The 26,192-nt window shown below is 33.4% G+C and overlaps 3 protein-coding genes across 3 annotated transcripts; 1 reads left to right on the forward strand and 2 right to left on the reverse strand.

Moving 5' to 3' along the window:
* The first annotated feature begins 455 nt into the window (after positions 1-455).
* On the forward strand, positions 456-4,255 carry LOC125822452 (cold-responsive protein kinase 1-like). The gene is made up of 6 exons (XM_049501850.1): positions 456-607; positions 842-954; positions 1,326-1,536; positions 1,616-1,850; positions 3,552-3,702; positions 3,906-4,255. The coding sequence occupies exons 1-6, from the start codon at positions 535-537 to the stop codon at positions 4,221-4,223; spliced, it is 1,101 nt and encodes a 366-aa protein (XP_049357807.1). The 5' UTR covers positions 456-534; the 3' UTR covers positions 4,224-4,255.
* Positions 4,256-4,942: 687 nt separating this feature from the next.
* Positions 4,943-8,812, reverse strand: LOC125822453 (clathrin light chain 1-like). The gene is made up of 3 exons (XM_049501851.1): positions 8,329-8,812; positions 5,798-5,951; positions 4,943-5,665 (listed from the first exon to the last, which is right to left on the reverse strand). Exons 1-3 carry the CDS (start codon positions 8,727-8,729, stop codon positions 5,228-5,230), a joined length of 993 nt encoding a protein of 330 aa, XP_049357808.1. The 5' UTR covers positions 8,730-8,812; the 3' UTR covers positions 4,943-5,227.
* Positions 8,813-9,905: 1,093 nt separating this feature from the next.
* Positions 9,906-20,494, reverse strand: LOC125822446 (RNA polymerase II C-terminal domain phosphatase-like 1). The gene is made up of 17 exons (XM_049501844.1): positions 19,771-20,494; positions 17,802-18,278; positions 17,329-17,539; positions 17,088-17,245; positions 16,928-16,998; positions 16,670-16,775; positions 16,442-16,525; positions 15,645-16,229; positions 15,480-15,540; positions 14,490-14,620; positions 14,334-14,387; positions 13,974-14,070; positions 12,671-12,891; positions 12,487-12,573; positions 11,185-11,250; positions 11,021-11,094; positions 9,906-10,669 (listed from the first exon to the last, which is right to left on the reverse strand). Exons 1-17 carry the CDS (start codon positions 20,032-20,034, stop codon positions 10,555-10,557), a joined length of 2,862 nt encoding a protein of 953 aa, XP_049357801.1. The 5' UTR covers positions 20,035-20,494; the 3' UTR covers positions 9,906-10,554.
* Positions 20,495-26,192: the final 5,698 nt, after the last annotated feature.

The raw sequence follows: 26,192 nt of genomic DNA on the forward strand, positions 1-26,192 counted from the left end.
CAAATAAAAAAATAATAAAGTGAAATATTTGTAATTGTTTAGTGGTGTACGTTGGCGAAGGTTCAATATGTTTTTCTTGAGCCTCGCATCAGGGCTTAAATGTGCTTTTGACAATACTCTGTTTAACACATCAATCAATCAAATTCGTTGCCTTTTGACTTTGTGTTAACGTTTTTTTTTAAATAGAATATATGTAGGCAAACCTTCATTCAACTGCAGCCTAATAATAGTGTTTTCAAACTCCTCCAATTTTATTGAATCAATATTGAAAATCATACTTATTTTGATCCTTTTTTTTTTTTTTACAATTGTTTATAGTACAGATAGTAGATACAAATGATGCTATTTATTGCTGTTTCAGCTATTATTAAGGAAAGGAATGTGAATAAATATTGTTGTGCCTTAATAATTAGTTTAATAAGCTGAAGGAGGAAGTTTTTTTTGCTTTGTTTTAACAGGGTATTGGTGGTGAAGGCTAACATTTAATTTACTCATCAAGAGGCACTATCAACTGATTTAGACCCGCAAATTGACATGAGTTGTTGCTTCTTTGGCGCCCGGAAAAAGGGTCATGATCTCGTTCACCATGATACAACAGATACAGGAGGTAAGTGGGAACTGGGGTGGTTTTCTGTTTTTTAGAGGACTTATTTGCAACTTTATGCCATTGGAGATGCATTGCACATTTAGTTGTAGACCATCTTCAACTTAGGCATAGGTAACGCCAATACAAAAGAACTGTTTTGCTGTCTTGAGTAAATTCAATTTATGCACAACAATTAAGATAATTGACCTCCATTCTGCATTTTCATTTACCATAACTATCTTTTATTCCTGGCAGGTGACTCCATTGCAAGCACAAAGAATTTTTCATTTAATGAATTAAGATTAGCAACCAATAACTTCCATCAAATTAATAAAATAGGGCGAGGCGGTTTTGGCACAGTATACAAGGTACGTACAGCTCTACTCAACGAATACATCTCATGCTCTTTCATGCAGAAGTTTTATGCATTGACAACTTATTTTTGTGTCTTTTGCATAGTGCTGTTTAAAGTGTTACATTCGTGGGTGTTGAGGTTTAGTTTAAGTTACAGTAGCAGGCAGATTTTTGAAATTCTCAGGAAATCTGCATTACTAACTTCTTATTTTGTTATTAGATTTTCATTATTATCTCCCCTCTTTAAAAGAGTTGCGTAATACGGTAATTGGCATTGGTTTTGAGGTTAAGACTTTAGTAACTGAAAAATTGTACTTTAGTTACAATGATATAGATATCAGATATGGTTGTTGGTGCTGGTTTTTAACTCCAGAGCAATTTGTAGGGAACTCTAAAACAAGGAAAAGAAGTTGCAGTGAAGACACTTGCAGCAGAATCAAAGCAGGGTTTGCGGGAGTTTTTGACAGAAATTGAGACAATATCAAATGTCAAACATCCAAATCTAGTTGAGATAATTGGATGCTGTGCTGATGGAAATAACCGGATTTTGGTCTATGAATATTTAGAAAATAGAAGCCTTGATCAAGCACTGTTTGGTAATGGCCGAACTTCTGGTAAAATAAAGGATTAACTTAAGAATTATGGAATGGCTGATAATGGTATCTTTCTTTGCAGGTTCAAGGACTAGTATTAAGTTAGAATGGGAAAAAAGGACTACTATTTGCTTGGGTACCGCTCGAGGTCTTGCATATCTACATGAAGAACTAGTGCCACATATAGTGCACAGGGACATAAAAGCTAGTAATATTCTTCTTGACAAGGATTATACACCAAAAATTGGAGATTTTGGGCTTGCCAAACTTTTCCCAGATAACATCACTCATATCAGCACAAAGATAGCAGGAACAACGTACGTCTTTCTCTGAAACTGTAGTTGAATCTCTCTATATTTTGCATGGCTGAAAAAGGGACCTTTTTTTTTTGGCTGCATTGGGTTTTAGGGTGTAATCAAATAGTTAAAGATTAAAAAAAAAAGGGGTGGGAAACAATGTCTGGAAATGAATGCAATGAAGTAAAAATGTAAACATGAAGCTTTGACAGGTGACAAGTTCATATAATCAGAAAAATCAGAAAAAAGAACTAAGTTGTTTAGGCCCGGAAGCAATATTTGCCCCTACTATGCCTAATGATGAGTCTTCTGAGTGAATGAGACTGAATTGGAGCTGTATGAACATGGAGAAGTCATTAGAAATTGGTTCAGGATTGAGGTATAGTTAGTTTGTTTCTTCACTGCAGATGATTAGTTTGTATTTCATGAAGTCAAAAAAGAGAATTGGTAAATAAAACATGTGAATAAATGTTTAACTACTTGGTGCTGGGTATTTATAGTAAGTAATCATCGTACACGTTTATATATGATTAAGTGAGAAGTCAATCCATATATTTTTTGTGGTTAGTGCTGCTATCCTAAAAATAATTCATCTGAACATAAAAATTGTTGAAATGTAACTACTTATACTTAGACAGTCGAAGATTATGTTGTCGTCCCGTGAACTTACAAAGCAAAGTGTCTGTTTATCCAATTACACACCTGAAGGTTGTTATATTAAATGGGGTTCTAACATTGAAAAGTAAGAAATTCACAGTCCTACCAATGATAAACACACAAATCTTGAACTTTCTTTCATAAGTTGAACAAACCCAGTTTCCCTAGTACAGAAAAAGTTTGAAAATAAACTTAATAGGAGGTGTGTTAACTCAAAAAGAACTATTGAAAGATGCAAAAAAGGATGACTCAACAAAAAAAAAACTACAATAGAGAATATAGTAGACTAATTATTTCTTTTCCGCATCTTTGGAATCATTTGTAAACAGTTATATGAATACATGCATCTGAAAATATCAATTTCTTGATGATCTATATTGATAAACATATTATAAGAAAGCAAAGAATGTAATAACTTTGGTTATATATAGTCTATAGAACTTGTAGAAGTATTTCTGAGTGGTTTTCAATACTAGTTGTTTCATCAACAGAATTATGTTTACGTTTAGCATCGTTGGTTAGAAAAATAATAAAACAATTCGTTTGGATAGAAAATAATAGTATTTTTTCCCTGTTTTCATTACTGCTATGTGCTCTGCACCTGTGTACAGTTTAGTGATAAACAAAAGAACTTAGACAACTAGTTGAGTAAAATTTGTCTAAATATAGTCATGATCATTGGATCCAGGATATTGGTTCTATTTGCAACTATCTTCACGCGTTGATTCCACAAAATTGAGCATAAAATGATTAGCCCTGCTTGCATATAAGCACAATGAATGCATCTTATATTTCTTTTCTTAAAGTTCACGGTGTTTTGTGTCTTAACTTTTAACAGTGCTCAACTGTCAAAAGACTATGTTAGAACTCACCACTACCACTGACTGATAACTTGCTTTTTTCCCTACTCTTGTGTATGCATATTTGTCAAGTAGGATCAATAGCAGATTCAAAAGGACCAGCTTTAAATTATTGAAATTCTTGAATCTGTAATACCAAGCACCCTCCAAAAGATTTGCTGTACGCAAGTATCTGACTTCTAAACTTCTTCTCTCTTCCAAGCAGTGGCTATCTGGCACCTGAATATGTATTAGGCGGACAATTAACGATGAAGGCTGATGTTTACAGTTTTGGGGTCCTAATACTGGAAGCAGTTAGTGGCAAGAGCAGCAGCAGCAGAATTTGGCAAGGTGATAAGAGGTCACTTCTTGAATGGGTGGGTGAAATTTTTCAAGTTCCTTAATTTCTTTTTAGTATTACATTTGTTTCCTGGTGTAGCATCAAGAATGAGTGTTGCAAACGAATAATCATATATTCTGGTCCATGTTATCGAATCTCAGAACAATGCAATTTCTCCCTTACCCTTTTTCCCCCATATCAAGTGATCAAAATGACAATAAGTACAATTTATTGCATCAGTCCTGGCGGCTCTATCAAGAGGAAAAACTATTGGAGTTGGTGGATGAAGAACTGGATGATTTCCCGGAAAAAGAAGTCATCAGGTACATAAAGATAGCTCTCTTTTGCACACAAGCAAATGCAAACAGAAGACCAATGATGAGCCAGGTTATTGAGATGCTTTCAAGAGATATCCAGCTAAATGAGAAAGAACTTACACCGCCTGGTTTCTTCGAAGATTCTGAAGACAGCACGCGATCAAAATTGAAGATGTCTGAATGCATTACTAGTCAACAAAGTTCTGTACACATCACAATCACCCAGGTGACACCTAGATAATCATCCTTGGTGACCGGCACTTGAATCATTCTTCCTGCGACATTGTTTGCAGCTTAAGATACGTTTGCTTGAGATTTTCTAGGATTGAGTTTGCAAACTTGTATATTGTGGATTTTTAACAAAAAAAAAGGATAGCTTTTTTTGTTGAAGATTTCCAAATTTAGTTTTTCAAATTTATTGTTCTTTACAAAAAATATTTTGTGACTTTTTTCATGTACTTTGTTCTAGTTTTTTTTTTACGTACTTTTTGATATTTCACAAATAAGCAAAAATATAATTGAAAATTCAATAATCTAGACAAATATTAAGGGATGAGACAAGGGGTTAGGGTGGGTTCGTGTGCAGGGAGGGGTCGGACTTCGGAGACGGTAAAATTGCACTTGAAGAACTTAGTATTTCCTACTGCAGCCAAAAAACATGTTCCTAACCAAATTTCTAAAATATTTTGACCAATCAAATATATAAAAAAAAATTACGAGACGTTTTTTAAAAATATTTTCCACCATACCAAACACTCACTTATTTTTCCGTTTTAATAGTTGCTCCTATCTTTTCAATATGAACACTATCGAGTCTGCCCCACCCACCCACCCAAAAAAAAAAAACACGAATCAAAGAAAGAAAATATTGCACTGTCCAATAAGACCAAAGTACATAACAGGTGGCAGGCAACTCCACGATAGAGGTCTACAACACACTATGCTACAAAAGGATCGGAGTGTTTCACCACCAAATCAACTTTCAAGAAATATAAGGTTTCTGTAAACAAGAAAATAATGAATTCACCTCCAGTAAAGAAAGGACCTAAATAGTACAATAAACAAACTCAGACATCCAATGCAACAAAATGCAGCTATCGTCTGTCACGAACCAATAGAATAGTAGGTAGTAGAATGACACAAAATATAGTAAATGAAACAAAACTCATAGAGAAAAAAGAGTTATTATGTAAGAGGATAACACATTACAACATCAAAGACTAAAGAAATTAGGCCAAAAGCCGATCATTCTGCAGCAGCAGGTTCTTCGGATGTCTGAATAGTAACTTTGGCATCACTGGGAGGTGCATCTGAAGTTCCATTTGGTGCAGCAGTATCTTTAGCATTCTTGGTGTCTTTTCCATCCTTTCCAGCTTTGGCATCCTTGGTGTCTTTTCCATCCTTTCCAACTTTGGCGTCCTTGGCAGGAGCAGGAGGGGGTGGTATCATGTGAGGTGGTGGGGTGTGCTTAAGCTTCAGCAGTATGTGGCGCATCCTTGAAAGATCGGTAGGTTTCCCAGGTTTAGGCCCTTGGACGACTGTGATGGATGGCTTCTTATCTTGATCCTTCTTCCTTCCCTTCTTCTCAATGCTGGGCACCTCCTTGGGAATGAGCTCTGCTATGGCTTTCCAATATTGCTTGTCAGCTTCTTTATGGAACTTCTCTTGACTAGTCAAGTACAGCTGTCACGGGGAGGGGAGGAAAGGAAAGAACTTGTCAAAGTTAGAGATCCATAAAAGCTTGTAAGCAAGAGTAGGGAGGATCAAATATAACTCCAGTTTGTAAGAAAGGCTGATTAATCCCTAGAGCTTCACCTTCTCTTTCTCGCGGTTAGTTGTCTTGTTGGTCTCAATACCGAGATTTCTTTTCTCATAGAATGCTTTCTTATATTCTTCACCTTCCTCAATAATTTGGATTCTGATTTCCTTTTCTCTCTTCTCCTTCTCCTCAAGACGGATAGCATTTTGCCTGCATCCCAAACCAAAAAACAAATGAAAATTTTAACAACACATATTACGAGCACACTACCAAATATTCCTAAAGAATATTGCACAAACGATCCTTAATGTGTTCTAGCATATGCTAACTATAAACCTCAAAGATTGTTACTCATGTGGCACCCTACATGTATATACTCAGTATTCATCATTCAACTACAGGAGTCCAAAAAAATCTGGCCAAAAAGAGAGTCATGTGCTGATGTAATGAGATTCTTCTGATTTTCTTCTTTTTTATTTTATCTGAGAAAAACAAAACGACTCATTGTCTAGATAGGGAGAATCCCCTTAAGGAAATACTCTTCTGCCATTGGAATGCTTTGCATCACCCCATGTCAGCCCCTACCTCTTAACCCTAATTCCATTTTGCTAAAGCCCTCAACCCAATTCCAAAAAAATGGTGAATACCAAAGGAAAAAAGAGTTGTACAAAATCAATTACTCTCAATAATGATTAAGCCACTAGGGATGTAAATGGGGCAGGTGGGGTACAGCTTGACCTGTTAAGATTTTGATCCGCCCTTCCCCACCACGCTCTGTCCCATTTCACTATTAAGACTTCATTTTTTTGGAAGTATCCTATCTAATATTTTCAACAAAAAATCTGTTTGTATTTTAAAAGACAAAGGATCTATATTAGTGCATACTATTGAATATTCTTATAAATAAAACATAAAAGATGAGGATTGTGTTATTGTTTGTGATGTCCCATCAGTGAAAGTTAGCATTGAACACGATTTCTGCTAAATTAAGCCAGTGTTCTTATCACCATGTTTGATAAACATCCATTGCTTCTTAATGATCTAATAACATTGCAAGAGCAGCATCTAATAGAGGTGGTCAATTTCATAAATGATTCATAAAATTAATTTGTTGACGAAAATGATTCAACTATGTTAGGCATCACATAAAATAAATTTAAATGATACTAAATCTAGTCCCATAATCACACCACTACTACCACAAACCCACTATGAGGAAATTCAGATCTGAAATCTCATACACGAGACTCAAACTTTTAATACTACAACATCCAATTTATTTGTTAACCTTGCACAATTATGTCTCGAACTCTCAAAAAACCACCAACAAAGCTCTTATGAAAGAATGGGCCAAAAGGCGCAAAACAGTGAAACACAACCTTCCCCTGCCCCACTTAAAATTTTAAAAATTTAAGCTTTGACCCACCCCGCCCCATTAGACCTTTGCCCTGCCCTCGTCCTGTCCCATTGCCATCCCTATACCAAAACATGGCATGATATTTTTGTAAGTTTTCAAGAATACGCTATTTTTTAGTACTAGTAGAAAATCAAAACAAATCATCAATTATCGATGAGATTCAACCCCTAATCCTGAACTCTATATCATTTCATCCAAGAACCAGTAAAATTTGCTTCTAATTTTCTCTTTATTCATACAACTCCCTCAAACAAATAATTTGATCTTTCGAAGTCCAGAAAACATTGCTTGTGGTGTCCAATGATTAAATAGTTCAGCACTGGAGTTTGGACAGCTTTTAGGAGAGGCAACAATGGGGAAAGAGAAAAACATGAAAATGTTCAATCCTTCTAACTTCTAAGTGAGAACTATTAGCAAAGATATGTGAAAACAATTTATACATTCTCCCAGCTTATGAAACTTCTTAATATTTTTCCCTATGCACGACAATCCATAAACCAATACTAGAAGAATTAGACTAGCCCTAAAAATACCTAATTAGTTGTACTCAAAAAGCGTTATGAGTGTCTCGACACAAGCTTTACTTAATTTTAGCACTAAAAACTAACTTATTTGGGGAGGGGAACCCCACTAAAAGCTTATTATTTTTGTCCCATGGCACAAAGTGGTAGTTTTGAACCAATTAATGCAATAGAAAATCGACACTGATAGCGTTTTCGGAAATTGATCTCAAGATATAAATCATCTCCAGTAGAAGATAAATAGAAACGAAGTACTCCACAAGTTAAGACCTCCAACATTCAGATTTTCTTTGCCAAGCGATCATAGTGATCAGCGTCTTACACCGCAGGAACTCCTAAAATTGAGCGCAAATACAAACTAACAGATCTATTAGTATCAACAATAGATCTGCAAATTTAACAATAAAAATCAAAAAGTTCCAGAATTAAATTGAAGTATGCAAAAAAAATTATTCATTATAGAGCTTAGGAACTTTGAAATAAAGCTGATCTTATCTATGATCTGCCATTTACAGTAACTAACAATAAGCAATAGATCTGTCAATTTTAGTTAAAATATTAAGGAACAGCTTAAATTCAATATATCTTCTTTTTGGTAATATACTAAATCAAAATAAATTCGCAAAAATAGGAACGGAGTAGAACAAACCTTCGCCATTCGCGGAGTGCAAAACCTTCCTCACGCATTTCATTCGGAGGGGGAAGAACGGGTCCATCGGAACTGAAAATTCCCTCAGTATCTTCACCTAGATCGTAGGGCTTACCATTCCCATTCGAGATCGGAGCTCCAGAAGCTCCAAATGAATCGGTTTGGTTAGGAAACGAATCTGACCCGTATCCGTAGGGATCGGGACTGTCGACGGTATGAGATACGTGTTCCACCGTCACTTCCTCATAGTCTCCACCGAATCCTCCAGAGCCGTGGAACGGCGGCGTATCGGCGTTGGAGAAAGCGGTGTAAGAGCCATCATAGTCTCCGTCGTCGAACGGAGTTGATGCCGCCGGTGCCGGTGCCTCACCGTCCATACTGAACGCATCAAATGCAGCCATTTCCCTTCTTCTCTCTTCTTTCTCTCTCTACAGTCTGCAAAATCTCTCGAATTTTCCTTCTCTCTTATACCTATATATATGCACACATATATGTGAGAATCTCTGTATGTATATGTGTGAGAATTTTATGTTTCTTACTGTTTTACTTTTTTCTTCATTTTTGGTAAAAAAAAATAGAATATATGTATTAATTTTTTGTTTCTCCCACGGTGTTTGATACTCACTATACTCATATTGAAGCTGACTAAATTTAAATATATGTACGAAAGTTCATATTCAAAGTAAAACGCTTTTAAACAAAAGTAATTTTGTATTGATAAAACTCAAATTCAAAACGTCTAATTAAGAATAAAAATAATATATTTTTTTCACGAATGGCAAGGTAAATTATTAGTTGGATGGACATTTTGTTGACTTGAGAATGTTTTATTTGTGGTTATATTTTTACTTAAAATATAGGATAATCTTTTTGATAAATATATGAATTTTGTTCAATCTTTTTGCATATATCTTGAATTGAAAGGGAAAGACCCCCCAAAAAAAGATAGTTAACTTTGAATTTGAAAGAGATTAAATAGAAGAGAAAAGTACCTCTATTAAGAATATTTTTCAAATTTATTTTGTGAATTGTCATACATTATTATGAAAAATTTACCAAGTTTTATCTTACTATGACGATTCTTTTTTCACATTTGCTAGTATAAGGTATTTACCTTTTTAAATATGTGGCTAGTTTTATTTCCTTTTTCATCCACCTTTCAATAAAAATGAAACGTTGACATTTTAATTAATCCATTTCCAACATATTTAATTCATTCTAATTGACGATCAAGTAACTATGAAACACTCATTTGTGCAGTATCATGAAATTTTTAAGAATATATTAAAAGAGCGAGTAAAATCGATGAGTCAAATATGCTTCCATTTGAATATTGTGAAAATTAAAAACAATACAAAGAGACCACTCCAACCGTCTTTTAATTTCATAATATTTTTTTAAAAATTATATTTGGTCCATGAAAGGAGATCACGAAAATTGAACTCGATGACTCAAATCCACAGCCTTGGAATTGAAGATGGAGTTGCTCACCCTCTATGTCCTACTCGATATGCAAGTAAAAAATATTGAGTGAGGGTGAAGATGATGTGTGTAGGAAAATAAAAAGAGACGATCAATTGCTGAAAACCAAAAATTGCATTAATCAATTGCAGAAGGTTACATTTGGACAGTAAATTGTACCCCCTGGGAATACAAAAAACAATGGAAAAATAGACTACAATAAGCTAATTACAGCTTAACAAAATTTTCCACTCGTCCTATTTGGTATCTAAAAGATGCGAGAGAAAACACAAAAGCGAAAGGTCTCAAATCATATCCTAAATTAACTATGAAATCGTCAAAATTGAAGTGTACTCCGGAAAACACATTGGACATGGCCAAAGTGTATTCAATGCCTGAAGAACTCCCGGAAGTATGCGGCTTTTGGTGCCCATCTTGAATGAAGATGTGAACTCATTCCAGGCTCTAAGTGGCTTTTTGAGTCTCTAAGTCCCAAAATCACACGGAAAATAGCAAGACATCCACAGTTTACAAATTTGAACTGCCTGGCTCCCAAAAGGTGATTCAATTTTGATCTATCAATCCAGACACGTGCTTCTATTGTGAGCGTGCATACTGGATATAGTCTAGCTGAAACAGCAGGACAGCGATTCATAGTATAGATCCCAATTGGCTTCACAAATCACAGCGGCAGATGTTCCCATGCATGTTAAAATTTCTATGGGGTTGATGTACAAGCAGAGGTCAAGAATCTTTATACATAGTTCATGGCATAGCGGAAGTATTCTTCGGGAATCTACCAGACAATGGTACTCTCTGCTGCACACCCCGAGAATATTCTGGTTTCAATCTTTTATTAGAAAATCCCTGCTGCAATGATCTGGATGAAAGAGCAACAATAAATGCATGTAAACAATCAGAAGCTAATACTGGTTTGCCTCAACAAAGCCATGGAGAACACAACTCTAAAATAAAGAGAATGGCTTCACCAGAAATCCAATACCCGCTTACCCTTAAATAACAAGATGCGAAGGAGGCAAAAAAATATAAATTAGGAACAGATGGCAGCAAAAAGACAAATCAGAATCTGCATACCCCCCACCCCAAATCCACACACACACACACAAGAGTTTCATAAGGTTTACTAGGTGGCCTGAGGAAAAAATTGCCTTCCAAATAGAGGAAACTACATTACTTTAGTTTCAAAAGTGAAATGCCTGAAATCACTTACCTTGGAGAACCCTGGCGCTTGTGAGAAAATTGAGCCAGCTCAGACTTCAGAGCAACAAGAGCCCTTTCAGCAGCCTAGAGAAACAAATGTGCAGCCCAAAATTTTAAATCATAGAGAAAAGGGATAAGATAGGAATTTAAAACGCAAGCTCTAAAAGTAAGCACCTGTGTTTTAGCATCATCCCACGTTGAACCAATTCCTTTGCCAAATACTTGGCCATCAATTTCCACCTGCAGCATGATTACCAAATAGACAAAAGTACGCACAATGTCAGCAAGGCAAGAGATAGTTGCTCAATAGACATGATAACTCTGCCATCTTAAGTGCATACTTGTTTCTTGAAACTATGAGAATCACTACTTTGCAAACAAAACTATACACCAAATCTCCACCAACCATCCACCATTATATGAATTTCTAATATCGAACTTGATGTTTAGCAAAGAATGCTTTCCAGAAACTTCAATACCAGATTAAACATTAAATGTTTTAACCTATCAAGAGAAAGAACTGAATGCAAAGTTCTTCTCTTGTTGCAGGACAAGAGAGGTGAGTTTACGGTACAATCCTGCTACAGAGCATTGACAATAGAGAATGCACCAGAACAGTTGGCAATGGAGAAATATTGGATAAGTGGTACAGCACAAGGTAGAGTGTTTTTTTAAGCTCGCAGAGCATGGATGTTTGCTTGACACAGGACAAGCTGCAGAAAAAGGGGCTATTCATCATCAACAGATGCTATCTACGAGAGAGGGAAATAGAGGAAAAACAGTCAAATTCAAGTGTGACACAGACAGTTTCAGAAATGTTTTCAAGGTTAAATGGACAATGTCAAAGACCGACCAAGAAGCTATTTGGAAGCTGGAGATAAAGGGGTCTGACTTCTAAGTAAGGGGTCAGGGCCTAACTCCCCTCCCAACCAAAATGATGGCCTTCAATATACAGAAGAGAAGAAATAAAAAAGAGGAGGCTGAGGTTGGGGGCTCCAGAGTAAGAAGAGAAAGAGGATATAGAAAAGCAATACATGTTTGTATTCTCTGGACAACATGGAAAGGAAGGAAAGCAGATTTTGTAGAACAGAACAGAAGCCATCAGCAAATTAAAGTTCAATAGTGTATGTTAGTAGCATACTGGAATATTTGAAAAAAATACAGAAAACATGCTAATGGGAGACTATCTCTTAAACTTTTGTTACACATATTCAAGATTTATCTTAGTGCTGTTCAAGATTAATAAAATCTTTTCTTTAGTGATTATTAGAGAGAGAGAACTAAATGCAAAGGATAAAAGATGGCCTAGATCCATCCCGCGAATGAAGCAAAAGGTTGCAATTATTTCAAAATAATAAATGGTATATCGCATCTAAGCCATGAGTCAGAAAAGATGATAAGAGTTCCTAACACTACAGCTAAGCATGTTTCGATTAATCAGCAATAGCAAAGAAGAAAGGGAAGTAAATGGGTAACCTGGGCGTATATTTCACTTTTCTGGCCCGGATTAGCTGAAAGTTGAGGCTGAGTTTGGAATGCCAAACCAAGTCCTTCAATTGCGCACTGAAAGAATCAAAATAATAAATGGCACATCCCAAGACATCAAAAGAAAACTGAGGTAAATAAGGTACACTAACATAGCAAGCTTATAAAATCATACTAGTTCTCTTAGAGCGCCAACTGAACCCACTGACTTCTTAAAAACCTCAAGCCTTGGATCCAACACTCTGGGAGGCTCTGATGCAAAAGAATGTGAGACACGATCTTGATACCCAAAAGGACTCATGTTGTCAACAAACCCATTATCACTTGCATTTGGAAACCTAAATCCATCACCCTGTGTGGAACTGGAATCAGGTTTGATACATGACAAGTATTTGTCTGTGGAAGCAACATGAAAATGTCAAAATCATCAAACTTATTTGGAAACATAACATTTGACCCGATGAACATCTAAAATTCATGGATATTGCATATGGTTTGCTAATAAGAAAATATTCCTCTGATTTGCCACCAAGCACACTATATAAGACTTGTGTAGTGCTTATTCAGCAAGAGCAATCATAACTATTTATCCCCCCATCCTCTCCAACCACAGTATCTCGTGGCTAAGTTATATCAATACCAAATTAGGCCACAACTAGATACCCTGTGATCTCTCTAAAGAGTTCCTTAACACAAGGATTAAACAATTAACATCAACATTAAAATGTCTCAAGAGTCCAAAGTGAAGTAATGTGATCACCAACTATTCTGCCCAAAAAAGAAATGTTCTCCTCTTTCTGAACCCTTTTCCAGGAAAGGGACTGGTCAACAAAAACCTCACACATTATTTTTACAATATTCTACTGAAGCATTATGCACACAACTAGAAGGATGACTCCTTGAAAGAAGAAAAAAGCAGCATCTATGCAAATACAGCAGAACCTCCTTTTTTTATTATTATTATTATTTTGGTTAGGAGGGGGAGATGGATAACAGTACATAAATTGGAGTAACAGCCCAACAAACAACTTCTTTTTTTTTGATACAGACAACCCAACGTAGAACTAAGTACCAGGAAAAGTTGAACTTCACAGAAGGATGAAAGCCTTTTAGCTTGACTCTATTTACTCCTAAGAGTTTTTCAAACTTGCTCTCAAAGTTTAAATAATTTTCCCAATAGATGAAACAAAATTCACCACTGAAAGATGTCACGGTTAAGTGGAATAAAATCCACTTAACTCAAATTCAGTATAAAATCCTCTTAAAGACTGCACAGGGATACTCACAACTCCAAGTGCCAACAACATCAGTTCAGAACTTCACTCTATCACCAGGTTTGCTCAAAGAACACTCTATAACCGTGGAAGTGCATATAGGTTAGCTAATACAAGGTGATGGAATCTAATCACAGTAAAACCAACCTTTGAAAAGTCAGATCATTTCCTACTGTGAATTATGACACAACACAACAAACTTACCGGCCAGATACATAAGAGATTCCTCAGCAGCATGTCGTTGTGCTTCCCTTCTCGTCCGGCCAATTCCTTCTCCAACTTTTTCTCCTGCAAACAACACCTATACAAGCAATACAAACTATGATTCAATAAGATGGATAGACCTCAGTAAACAAGATTGCAGAAAATCAGATAGGAAGCTTGTCCAACAATACAAAAGAAGTGTTGACATTCATGCTACTAAAACATGGCTTGACAGAGCTCACAGGCAAGACAGAAACAAGGTCCATAAGACTTGCAGATTGTGGTACATTCTTCATTAAGTAAAGGTGAGACATAAAGCTCATTGGAATAGTAGAATTAGGATATATGTACTCAGCATACCTCCAAGGAGAACTGCAGTTCTGGACTCGAAAGAAAACTTGATCTGAATTCGACCTGCATGTATTTGCCATAAGCATTCAGAGACCTCACAAATAGAAGGGAGGAAACTTTACATTAGTGCTGCCTGATGACTGGACATAATAGGGGAAGCACTACCTTTGCTCCACACTTGAATGCAATATCTTGTAAAGCTCCAGCAGGTGTTTCTAGATATGGATCATAATGTCCAGGTTCAAGGTCAAGAACCCTATTGCTGGAAGATGACCGACCCAAGGGAACTTCCTCACCTGTGAAACTAGAACTTTTTAACACCATTTCTGAATAGAGATTTAGCTTGTCTCATATTTTTCGTCCAGTGACATCACATAGTTGGATAACAGACCTGTTATCTGCTTCTTCTTTTTTCAAGTGTCATGTGTTTGTTTTATAAGAAAATAAAGTGTAGTTATTTAGCTTGTACACATTAAAAAGACACTCTTATTTAGATCAACACTGAGATATTATCTTCATCACCTATTCATGGACATGTAGAATTTCAAGCCTGATAAACCTAAACATCGTCTGTGAGGATTCATGTAACTGTGACCCCATCAGGGCCATCTTGTGCACATCATGACTAATTCCACAGAGTACCTGCTAACTCCCACCATCACAGGCTAGGTAACTTTGTCCATCAAGGCTTGGACAAGGCGTGGTGGTTGTATAAACCTAAGCAGAAAGATGCATGCAAAAATGCACTCCTAAAACCAAATCACATTTGCTTTCATAATAAAAGAAGAAATCTGGGAGGGGGCTGAGGCTCAACCAAAGCACTCAACATGAGCCCATACTGCTTAGTTTTGTTTCTCTGGGTGTTAAAAGAGGTCCATACTCCAGAAAAATTGTAATATTGTAGGGTAGCCACCTATTTGTCCTATTTTCAGCAGTCCCCACTTCTGAGTTCTGACAAGAATTATAAATTATAGCATCTATTACTGCAAAATTTCAAGTACTTAACAAGCTTTCAGAAAGCAACTTAAAGGAAAAGTGAAAACTAAGAAACAGTCTTGGTCAACATATATACCAATCAGAAACTGTCTTTAAGTTAAAGAGTCAAAATGCTTAAGCTTTTACATAACAGTTCACAAGCATGGTTCATGACCATACCTGGTGGACGAAAGCTAGGTTGTGATTGGGAAAATCTCATCCTGTCATCCCGAGGGATTACCTGGAAAGCAAAATGGAAACAAACCAAAAAAAACAGTTTGGTCATAAGTTACGCGTGATAAATGAATTTTCAAAGCTGTTGGCATTAACAAATAGATAACTCACCTCTTTTGGCAGCCTCTGGTTCTCAAAAAGAACTCTATCAGATGGCATAGAAGTCTCCATTTTGGGAAGAAAAGGTGGATGAGGAGGCCGATGTTTGTTAATATGCATAGACTCTGGATTTAAAGGAAATTCCTTGGGAGGTAAGGGTCGATTAAGTTGCCTAGGGCTCATCTCTTCCTCAGCCGGAAACCAACCATGTGGCTGCACCCGTGGTGGCACAGATACTTGTAATGGAGTCCCCATAGGGAACTTAGGTTCACTTGATACTTGATCTCTCGTGTCTTGACCATGCTGCAATATAAGTAATCTCCTCCTTGTATCAGGATCTAATTCAGATTCTGGTACCTCACCCTCTTCCCTAGCAGGAGAACTTTGCAAGCTTGTATCCTGAGGACTTATTTGAGTCACTGATGATTTAAGTACAGAAGTCACTTGAGGGAGATGTTGAGTAGGAAAAGGCACCACTGGGCCTTGAATGCTTGGTTGTGAAATAACAGGTGGGACAGGGTACTGGAGAGCTGGTACAAGTCTTGGATCCAAATTTGTCATTTGAGAAGGAACACTTGTTGAAGCCAACATTGCTTCCTGAAAGGCCGAGATAACTAAATATTACGCTACAGTATTTGTCACAAAGAAGACGAGTTCCACTACATGCTAGAAGAAAAAATTACAATGTACAGAGGAATAAATTATCAAGAGAGTGCAGAATAACCACATCCAGCACTTCTGAACCTCATGAAAAGTGTGGATACACATACCCAAACTGAGTACAAGATTCAAATATAACATTATTGTACCTTGAGTCTCCTTTCAACCTCACTATCAGCCATTCCATCAAATCCAAGTGAATCCTTATTCCCGTTTACAGCTGAAGGATCATCCTGACCAGCAAAATAATATATTCTCATAAATATTCATAATTATTTGTTAATTGGTGCAAAATTTTATCATCCATATTGTAGATAATCATAAAAACTAAGATCTGTCAAGAGAAATGGAAACTTTTAGATATCATTCTCACTAACCTCCGAAATCAAATAGTTGCTAACATCGGGAGCAGAAGGAACTTGTTTAATATCATCTTCATATGCAACTTCAGATATTCGCTGTAATAGGCCTTCATCAAAATCTCTGCACAAAGTCAGACCAAGTAAGTAAAACTAATTTAGCTACAATCAGATAAAAGAAACTAACCCCAAGAGACAACCAAATCTAAATAAAATCAGATAAAATAAGTTGGACAATAAAGATTGTTGGCACCAGGTAATCTCCTAAAATCTTACTTGAAAAAACCACCTCTAACATTGCAGGCTACATTTCTGGCAACACAAAGGACAGGAACAGAATTGTTGCCCTACAGTAAAATTATTCAAGTACTTCAGAATGTTAACATATAATATAGATCAACATCTCACAGAAACACTAAGAGAATGCGGTACATACTTCAGCTTGAGGGGAAAAATATGGAGCAAATGCAGGAACAACGTGCACTCGGGGTTGATCCTTATCATCCCACACTTTCAAGCGATCATCAATCACCAATGCCATCTTAGGATGACAATTTCCATCTTGGAATACATTGAACAAAGATTTCCTCAAGCCTACAACATAATCATGAAAAGTCAGTGATTAGAGAGAAAAAGAACAATGGTACTAGCGAAAGTTTGGTAATTTAGAAACTTGCCAGACTTGACACAGACAATACGATCCAAGAGTTCTTGTGAGTTAATCAAGTTTGATTCTGGATCAAGAAGGCGCCACATTTCTAAAGCATAATCTCTTTCAGCCATTGTGCACACATAAACTTCAAAGCGCTTCCGACCCCTTGCAGTCAGATAGCTTCGGAGATCCTCCCAAGCAGGTCTCAATCTCACAAGAACACTAGTATCACGGATCTGCCACGGAAAGAATATGTGATGCATCCCCCCAAAAAAAGGAAGATAAAGCTTTAGACCATAAAACAGTTTAATGCAAAAGAGAAAGGGGAGAAAGAAATGGATAGTCCCATCACTGAACCCCTTTCAACAGTAAACGTAAGACTACAAATGACTTGCATTCCTCATCTGGCAGTCAACTAGTCACCAGTGGACCATAGATGACAAGATTAACAAAACAGGGATAACATGGTATAGACGATAGAGTACAAAGTACACATACCATTGGATTAATACGAGTAAGAATAATGTTTCTATCTTGCAACCTAATCAGGGGTCTGACAATAGGTTGGTGATTATCAGACAATGCGGGGAAAACCTCAGACTGAGATTTGATCACCTTTCCATTGTCAACAACCTGATCATTTTCGGCATATTGCTTTAAAATAATTTTATCCTCCTGATAACGCTTGACCTCAGCCAGCATAACAGAGGCACGTTGCGGATCTGACTCTGAATTTATTTTCCGCTGCAAGGCCTCTATTCTATCCTCAAATGAACGCATTGTGTTGGCAACTATGAGTGTCTCATCAAGATCAAATACAATGCCAAGACACCTGAGGTTTAGCATTGTTAGACAAGAATCATAAAGCCCTGATGCAACCTTAAATCCCCAAAAGCAAGGACACTGTCCGCCAATATTCTTAGACTGCATGGCGACTAAATGAAGTTCCTCTCTTCCAAGTGGCATCACCGCAGTCTGCATAAAAAAAAATACGCGGTAATAACTTTGATAAGCGAGCAATTGATATTTGAAAGGGAGACAATGAGAAAGAGCCCAAATAAATACCACGTATCAAAGGAAAGACCTCTCAAAAAATCTAAGCTACAAATGGTACATTTGCGGAAGACGTGGACGATGTATTTGTGAAAAGCTTTCAGAATGTTCGTCTATTTGCAACAATTTGAATAGACCTTTTTATATATGTATAGGAACAATTACAGTAGACCTTCTACATTAAAAGAAATAAACAAAATAGACTTTTTATGTTCATCATATCAGAAAGCTATCAATTGTAAAAGAGCTTCAAATACTCTTCGAGTCCTCTTTCGAGTATAGACCCCTGAAGCAAGAATCCAAGCCTGATATTTACAAAATAAATGCAGGAATAGAAGTAATCTACATTAGATTCAGTAGTTCTTAAAAGAAACCTCAGCTTGACAGGAAATACAAGGACAGATTGCTACTTAAAACTAAGTTGCTCGGACTCCGGTGCGGATCTAGAGGTCCAATTCATCATGATCTAAATTTTAAGATTCGAGGATAGAGATCTAGGTATGGATACGGATGCGGGGGTTCGACTAAAAATAATTCAAATATCTAAAAGTAGAGTTATAAAACCTAAATTAGGATATATTATGTGGGAAGCTTGAGGAGAAAATATTGATAAGAGGGAAATCCCGGAAAGAGCTAAAAGGAAATTTCTATATACAAGGTATTTCATTTTCTTCAAATTCACCTTAACTTTTGTTTAGATTACATAAATCATTAAATCTATCCGGGATTCCTTCGTCGAATATGGTCTAAGTACCAAAATAGAATGACCAGATAGGGTACGGATACCACACCCATGTTGTGTCGAACACGTGTGCGGCACCTAAAGTGAAGAGTCCGAGCAACTTAGCCTTCAACAAAACCCTGCAATAAAACCCTATCCATCAGTCCATCCCTTTCTCAACTTCACACTGCAGTAGACAGCAAAAGGCTCAATCTTGCAGTATCCCATTTACAGAAAAGTAAGTAATCCATTTAGCATTAAAGTCACCAAGTTCATAGAGTTGCCATATATGTAGGTCGCAAATTTTAAGCAAATCTGCAAAGAGTTCTGTTAACTTCCAGGAATAGTATTAGTCTAAAGTCCAAAATTTTCAAAAAAAAAAAAATACAAAAGGGTACAAGCCAAACGAGCATCTGCTTCACATCAATTATTTGGTCATCATCCATTTTATCCAGAGTCCAGTTCTTAAAAATAATTAGGGTTTTAATTGTTTTTTTAGTATGTAGAATCAAGAATTTGATTCTTAAAATTCAAGTTATGTTTCATCTGGATATTAATTACTTGTTTCATAAACTAGGTTTTTTTCTTCATAATTAGCCAGTCTTGGAAATGATTCGATTAGTTTTATCTTAATTTCTTTTAATTATCTCAAGTTCAAGTTTGTTACTGTCAATTCAGCAATTTGGGGTATACCTTGTTATCTCTGAGACATGTGGAATGCAAAAGAGTGAGCGGCGAGTCTTGGGTCAGCGGCTTTGATTTTGTAGGTTCCAATTTGAAGCTTAATCCAGTGGTAACTGTGTGTAGCACTGCCAGTGGTGGACATCTCTCGCTTGACGGCGAATAGTGAGATATCCTTATTACTTTCTCCCCCCATACCACACCCTTCTCACAGTATATTTCAACTTCTCCCACCAATCTTTCTCCTTCATACAACACCACCGTCGATTTAAACATTTTTCCTGTTTTTTGCGTTTTTTCTCTGTAATCACAAAAAGTTCAAAAAAAAAAACAATTTCTATCCTTTTCCCTTTCAGTTTCTCATCGTCAATATAGATCGATCTAGAAATTATGCTTAAAATCCAATCGAAACAGAAAAAAAAAGTCAGATCTTATCAAATCTTTATCAAATCAACCAATCAAACGTCATCGTTTATCAAATTTCATTCAGATTTACCCAAAAAAATACCCAAAAAAGAATGAAAATTTTAGGGTTTCTTTATAGAAGATGATGATTAAGAGAAGATTAAAAGTAGGGTTTAGATGATTTTTCAGATAGTAGTTGTAGTACGGCGGTGTAGATGACGATGCGGTGGCTCAACTGTGTATTGTGAAACCCTAGATCCACAGAGAGTGGAAGGTCAATTTTGTACTTTCTCTCTCTATCTCCTTCTCTCTCTATCCCTTATTACACATCGAGATGCTTGTTGATGATGATATTAATATATAGGAAGAAATTATAAATTCGTTGTTAATTTCGGCGGAAAATATTTAAATAAAGATTCTCTGTTCTTTTAACCAATACTTTTTCAATTTAAACAGGTTTATCTTCTCTCCGTAAATTTTTCATATATCTTTTAAATATTTTAAATTACCAATTATTATAACTTATAGTATTTTATTTTAAGTGATTTATAAATATATAAATTTTATTAATAAATTATCGATCAAACTTAAATTATTTGTCTCTAATAAAATTGAAATATGTCACATAAATTATACGAATAATAAATAAAAATAACCTAAATTTAATGAGTGCTTCGGTTACGTCACGTAGGTAATGTGAAAGGAAAGTAATTAAAATAAAAAGTACACTGTACCTGAACCTAGTTCTAAAAAATAATAAAATAAAGGTTTTTTTTTTTACATATGTACTGGGAAGAAGTCAATTTCAGTGTTTTATGAGTAATATTAGTTTTCTTTTTCATAAAAAATAATGTTAATAAATTTAACAGTATTTGATGTAATTATTAAATATTAAACATTTGGCAATAGTGTAATAGTAATATTATGTAAAGTCATTATTCCGAGGGTCTTTCGATTGGGTTGAATTAGATTTGATAATTTACATTTAAGTGTGTTGTTTAGTTTTTGATGAAATCGTTGAATTATGAGTAATATTAGTTTTCTTTATCATAAAAAAAAATGTTAGTAAATTTGACAGTATGTGATGTAATTATTAAATAATAAACATTTGACAATAGTGTTTAGTTGATAGTTAAAATAGTAATATTATGTAAAGTCGTTATTTCGAGGGTCTTTCGATTGGGTTGGGTCTGATAATTTATATTTAGGCGTTTGTTTAGTTTTTGATGAGATCATTCAAAATATTTTTTTTTATTTTATGAAATAGTGATACGATCTGCTTATGATCTACCCTTCGTAGATTTTACTTATAAAATTTCACTAGATAATTTATTATTGAGATAAAGTCATGAAAAAAAATATCTATTTGAGTTCATTTCATCATTATATACAAGTCATAGATTCAATATGTATTTATTGCGATATTAAAATCTCCGTGAGATTATATCTCGCAAGTTTACCATAAAAAAAAAAATGTTTGATATGAAGCTATAAATTAGAATAGTCAAGAGAAAAAGTCTATCTTAAAAAAATTATGTCGAAAAGCCGACATTTGATATCCATTTTCAATTTTATTTTTTTTTTAAAAATTCCATCATTCCAAGAAAGTAAATTATGATATTTTTAATCAATTTGACCGATTAATGTTAGTACTAACACTCAATAATATAATGAAATAGTAAAGATTTCTCAAATCTTTGGGTTTTTTTTAACTTAATTTTAAAGATTATAGATTAAAAAATAATAAAATAAAACATCGTTCACATTTTTTTAAAATATATCTATACCTGAGAAGAGGTCATTTTCAATGTCTCAAAAATAATATTACTAATAAATTTAATAGTATTTTGATATTATTAAATTTTGGCAATAATGTTTTGATTGAGAATTAAAATCACGAGAAAAAATCATTTATTTGAGTTAATTTCATATCAAGAATCATGTGGAAAGTGAAGTTAGTCTCACTATTAACTTATTATGTTATTAACTTATAAATGTTTCATTATAAATTTAGGTCAATATAAAATCATAAATCTATATTTTATTACTATATAAGAAGAGTGAATAAATTTACTCCTCTTTCGACACGTGGCACCAAAAAAAAGGAGAGGGTTGAACATAAGTGTGAATGTGAGGGTATTTAAAAATACCCTAACATTCACACTTATCTACTAAAAAAAAATTACTATATAATATATATAATGTATAATATAAGTACTGGATAAGTGTGAAAGTGAGGGTATTTTGGGTATTTAAAATACCCTCACATTCACACTTATCTACTAAAAAAAATATATATAACTAGTAGATTTAAATATATTTAAAAATAATATAAGTAATACTATACTTAGTATGCTTAAAAATAGTAAAAACTACATAAAAAGTACTACATATCATATTACAATAATTAACAATTATTTGACACTTTCAATTCTATCAATGCCATATAAATTAGGATAAAAAAGGTAACATTTATATTCAAAAATAATATAAGTAATACTATACATTACAATAATTAATAGCTTAACTATTTAAAAGTTATATAAAAAATTTAATTGACTCTCTAAATTCTATTGCTACCACATAAAATGGATTATATGATAAAGATATATTGTTTGAAATTGACGAAAAATAAACTATAAATTACAATAATTAACAAAAAAATTGTCGGCTCCAAAAAATCTATCAATTAAGAACATATATTGTTTCAATTCAAATTGACGAAAAAGAAACTATAAATTACAATAATTAACAAAAAAATTCTCTCGACTCCAACAAATCTATCAATTAATGCCACATAAATTGGGACATGGAAAATAACATATATTCTTTAAAAATTAAGTTCAAAATATACTATAAAATACAATAATTAACAACTTAATTTAGTAAAGAGACATATAAAAAATGGTTAATATTTGAATTTTTGCATGTGCCACATAAATTAGAACAAAGAGAGTAATAAATATTATTTTCAAAATTCTGTAAAAAAAAGGTACTACAAATCACAATAGCTAACAATTTAAAATATTTTTAGAATCATATAAAAATTTCAATAACTTCTCAAATTTCATAATATATGACATAAGAAGAGGGAATAACCAATATATTTATAAAAAGAAATGACATATAAAATGAAATGGACAGGGTATTAGTTTTTGAAAATGGAAAAGGACAAAACACATATAAAATTGAAAGACATATAAAAAAAATTGGTTTAACTCTCAAACATAAAAAGTAACATATGTTATTAAAAACTTTAATAAAAAGTACTATAATTTACAATAAATAATAACTTAAAATATCTACAAGACAACTAAAAAAAAGACTAATTTTTGTACTGCTTGTGTCACATAAATTAGGATTGGGATGATTTTAAATTTTTACTTTTGGTTATACATTATAAAATAGCCGAAAAATTGAATGATATAATTTTTTTTAAAATAACCGAATGAATCGTCCTATCGATAACCCTAATGTTACTTCTACTCTGTTTATTTTTACTTAAATTTAGAAAGATATGTTCCATTTCTACCCTCAATCTTATCGGTACATTTATTTGCTATTTGAAATTGAAATTAAAAAGACAAATGACAAATAAGTTTTTATATTAGCTCACTTATGAGCAAAATATATTATAACAATCTTTACTAATTTTATAACAATACATAAACTATACTCTCTCCGTCCCATATTAGATGTGCACTTCCAACTTTACACAGTGATTAAGAAATCATTAATATATTGGAAGACTTCACCATTTTACCCTTTGTTTATATCAATGCACATTGAAATGAGTTACAAAAAATACACATACAATATAGGAATGGTCATATTAATTGTAGGGTAAAATGGAAAAGAATTAATTAATTCTATCCTAATTTAATAAGTGCTCAAATAATATGAAAAAAAAAATTTAGTAAGATTCTCATCTAATATGGGACGGAGAGAGTAACAATATAACTTTATTAATGTTGGGCCCGGGCAGCGCCCGGGCTTTCTTTACTAGTATATAATAAGCCACAATGCAACTATCATTGTAACTATCTTGTTAGCTTTCAACCAAAAGCTAACAAGATTTTTAGTTACATATTTATTATTTAGTTAAATAATAAATATGTCATTGTATGAGCTATTTATTACTTAAATTTTGATCTGACACATAGTTTACGAAAGTAAATTAGATTTTGAGAAAAAACATTAAGTGATACTTGAAGTTGTCCCAAATTTTTAAAAAGACACTTTAACTTTGTGTGCGTCCTATTACCCCACAAAACATTCAAAATCACAATAAATACACATTTTTTACACAATATTTTCACTTTGGACAAAAATATCTTTCGAATGTGCAATTTCTTAAAAACAAAAAGTCGGACCCATTATTGATGTATTGAAGGATGCTTTGGTAATTTCCTATGATGAATTCGTTTTGTTTGTTTCTTTTAAATTTATTTTACTATACTAAATAATTCAATAAAATATTATGAATCACGATAATTAATTACTTAAATATTTAAAAGATATAAAAATATATAAAAGATCTGATTGACTCTTCAAATTTACCGGTGACACATAAATTGAGACAAATGAAATAATATATATTATTTGAAGATTTCTTAGAAAGTACTATAAATTACAGTAATTAACAGCTAGAAATATTTCAAAGACAAAAAAAATTGATTGAATCTCAAAATTTTTTTACTACTACATAAATTGAGAAAGAAGAAATGACTTCTATTATTTGAAAATGGCGTAAAAGTATTACAAATCATACAATAAGAATTAACAATTTAAAATTTTAAAAGACTTTAATACTTTATACTTATTCTATTTCCACTTTGGACAAAAATATCCTCCCAATATGTATATTTTTTAAACAAAAAGTGGGACCCATTATTGATGTATTCAAGGATGCTTTGGTAATTTTCCTATGATGAATTCGTTTTGTTTGTTGTTTAATTTTTTTAAATAGTTGTATAAAATATTATAAATAACAATAATTATTTACTTAAATATTCAAAAGATATAAAAATATGTAAAAGATCTGATTAACTCTTCAAATTTTATCTGTGACACATAAATTGGACAAATGAAATAATATATATTATTTGAAAATTACTTAGAAAGTACAATAATTTACAGTAATTAACAATAGAATATTTTAAAGACAAAAAAAATTGACTGAATCTCCAAATTTTATTAGTACCACATAAATTGAGAAAGAAGAAATAACCTTTATTATTTCAAAATTGCGTAAAAGAAATTACAAATCATACAACAATAATTACCAATTTAGAATGTTAAGAGACATAAAAAATTTTTTTACCATAGTTAACAATAATTAAAAATTAAAACTATTTTAAATTAATATTAAAGTTTGATTAACTCTTTAATTTTGTCTTTGTCACATAAATTGAAACAAAAAATGATACATATTGGGCCCGTGCTAGCACGGGCTCTAATGTCTAGTTAGGATAATAGGTCATACTGAAAAAGTGAAATTGACAATTTATATTAGATATAAAATTTTGATCAAAAATCATATTTCACCATCGAAAGAAAGAGAAATATCTAGGGGTTTAATTTACTAACACTACCATTAATAATCACTAATGTTGATATCGGCAAAATTTGGCAAATCTCCATTATTTTCTAAAAGAACTAATTTTAAAATATTTGATTATAAATTTAAAAAAAATAACAAAAATAAGGTATTTATTGTTTACGAGTACAAGTTATTATTTTTAATAGGATTAATAAAATTAATAGTATTTTGATGAATTTCTTAATTCTTTAGTATTAGTATTAATGCTTAGTAGATGGCTGAAATAGTAATCTTGTGTAAATTCACAAAAAAAATAAATTACTTAATAAAGTTAATTTCAACAATCTATATATATATTACTATATATAATAAGTGGGAATATCTACTACTTAGCACATGACAAGTGTTGGATGATATGTGCTTGATAGTGTTGTACATTCTTCTTTTATGGTTGTACCTTTAATATTACTATATATAATAAGTGGGA

The sequence above is a fragment of the Solanum verrucosum genome, unplaced genomic scaffold (genome assembly GCF_900185275.1).
Source record: "Solanum verrucosum unplaced genomic scaffold, falcon-dt-bn FXZP01000103.1, whole genome shotgun sequence".
NCBI classification, from domain to species: Eukaryota; Viridiplantae; Streptophyta; class Magnoliopsida; order Solanales; family Solanaceae; genus Solanum; species Solanum verrucosum.

Coding starts and splice junctions, on each gene's coding strand:
- LOC125822446 (XM_049501844.1), bottom strand. CDS start 20,034: ATGTTTAAATCGACGGTGGTGTTGTATGAAGGAGAAAGATTGGTGGGA. Junction 16,526..16,669: donor GCAACTATTTGATTTCGGAG/GTTAGTGAGAAT, acceptor TTTGCTGGTCAG/GATGATCCTTCAGCTGTAAA. Junction 11,251..12,486: donor AAAGTGAAATATACGCCCAG/GTTACCCATTTA, acceptor ATCATGCTGCAG/GTGGAAATTGATGGCCAAGT.
- LOC125822452 (XM_049501850.1), top strand. CDS start 535: ATGAGTTGTTGCTTCTTTGGCGCCCGGAAAAAGGGTCATGATCTCGTT. Junction 608..841: donor TGATACAACAGATACAGGAG/GTAAGTGGGAAC, acceptor TATTCCTGGCAG/GTGACTCCATTGCAAGCACA. Junction 1,537..1,615: donor CCTTGATCAAGCACTGTTTG/GTAATGGCCGAA, acceptor CTTTCTTTGCAG/GTTCAAGGACTAGTATTAAG.
- LOC125822453 (XM_049501851.1), bottom strand. CDS start 8,729: ATGGCTGCATTTGATGCGTTCAGTATGGACGGTGAGGCACCGGCACCG. Junction 5,952..8,328: donor GCACTCCGCGAATGGCGAAG/GTTTGTTCTACT, acceptor TTTGGGATGCAG/GCAAAATGCTATCCGTCTTG. Junction 5,666..5,797: donor CTAACCGCGAGAAAGAGAAG/GTGAAGCTCTAG, acceptor TCCCCGTGACAG/CTGTACTTGACTAGTCAAGA.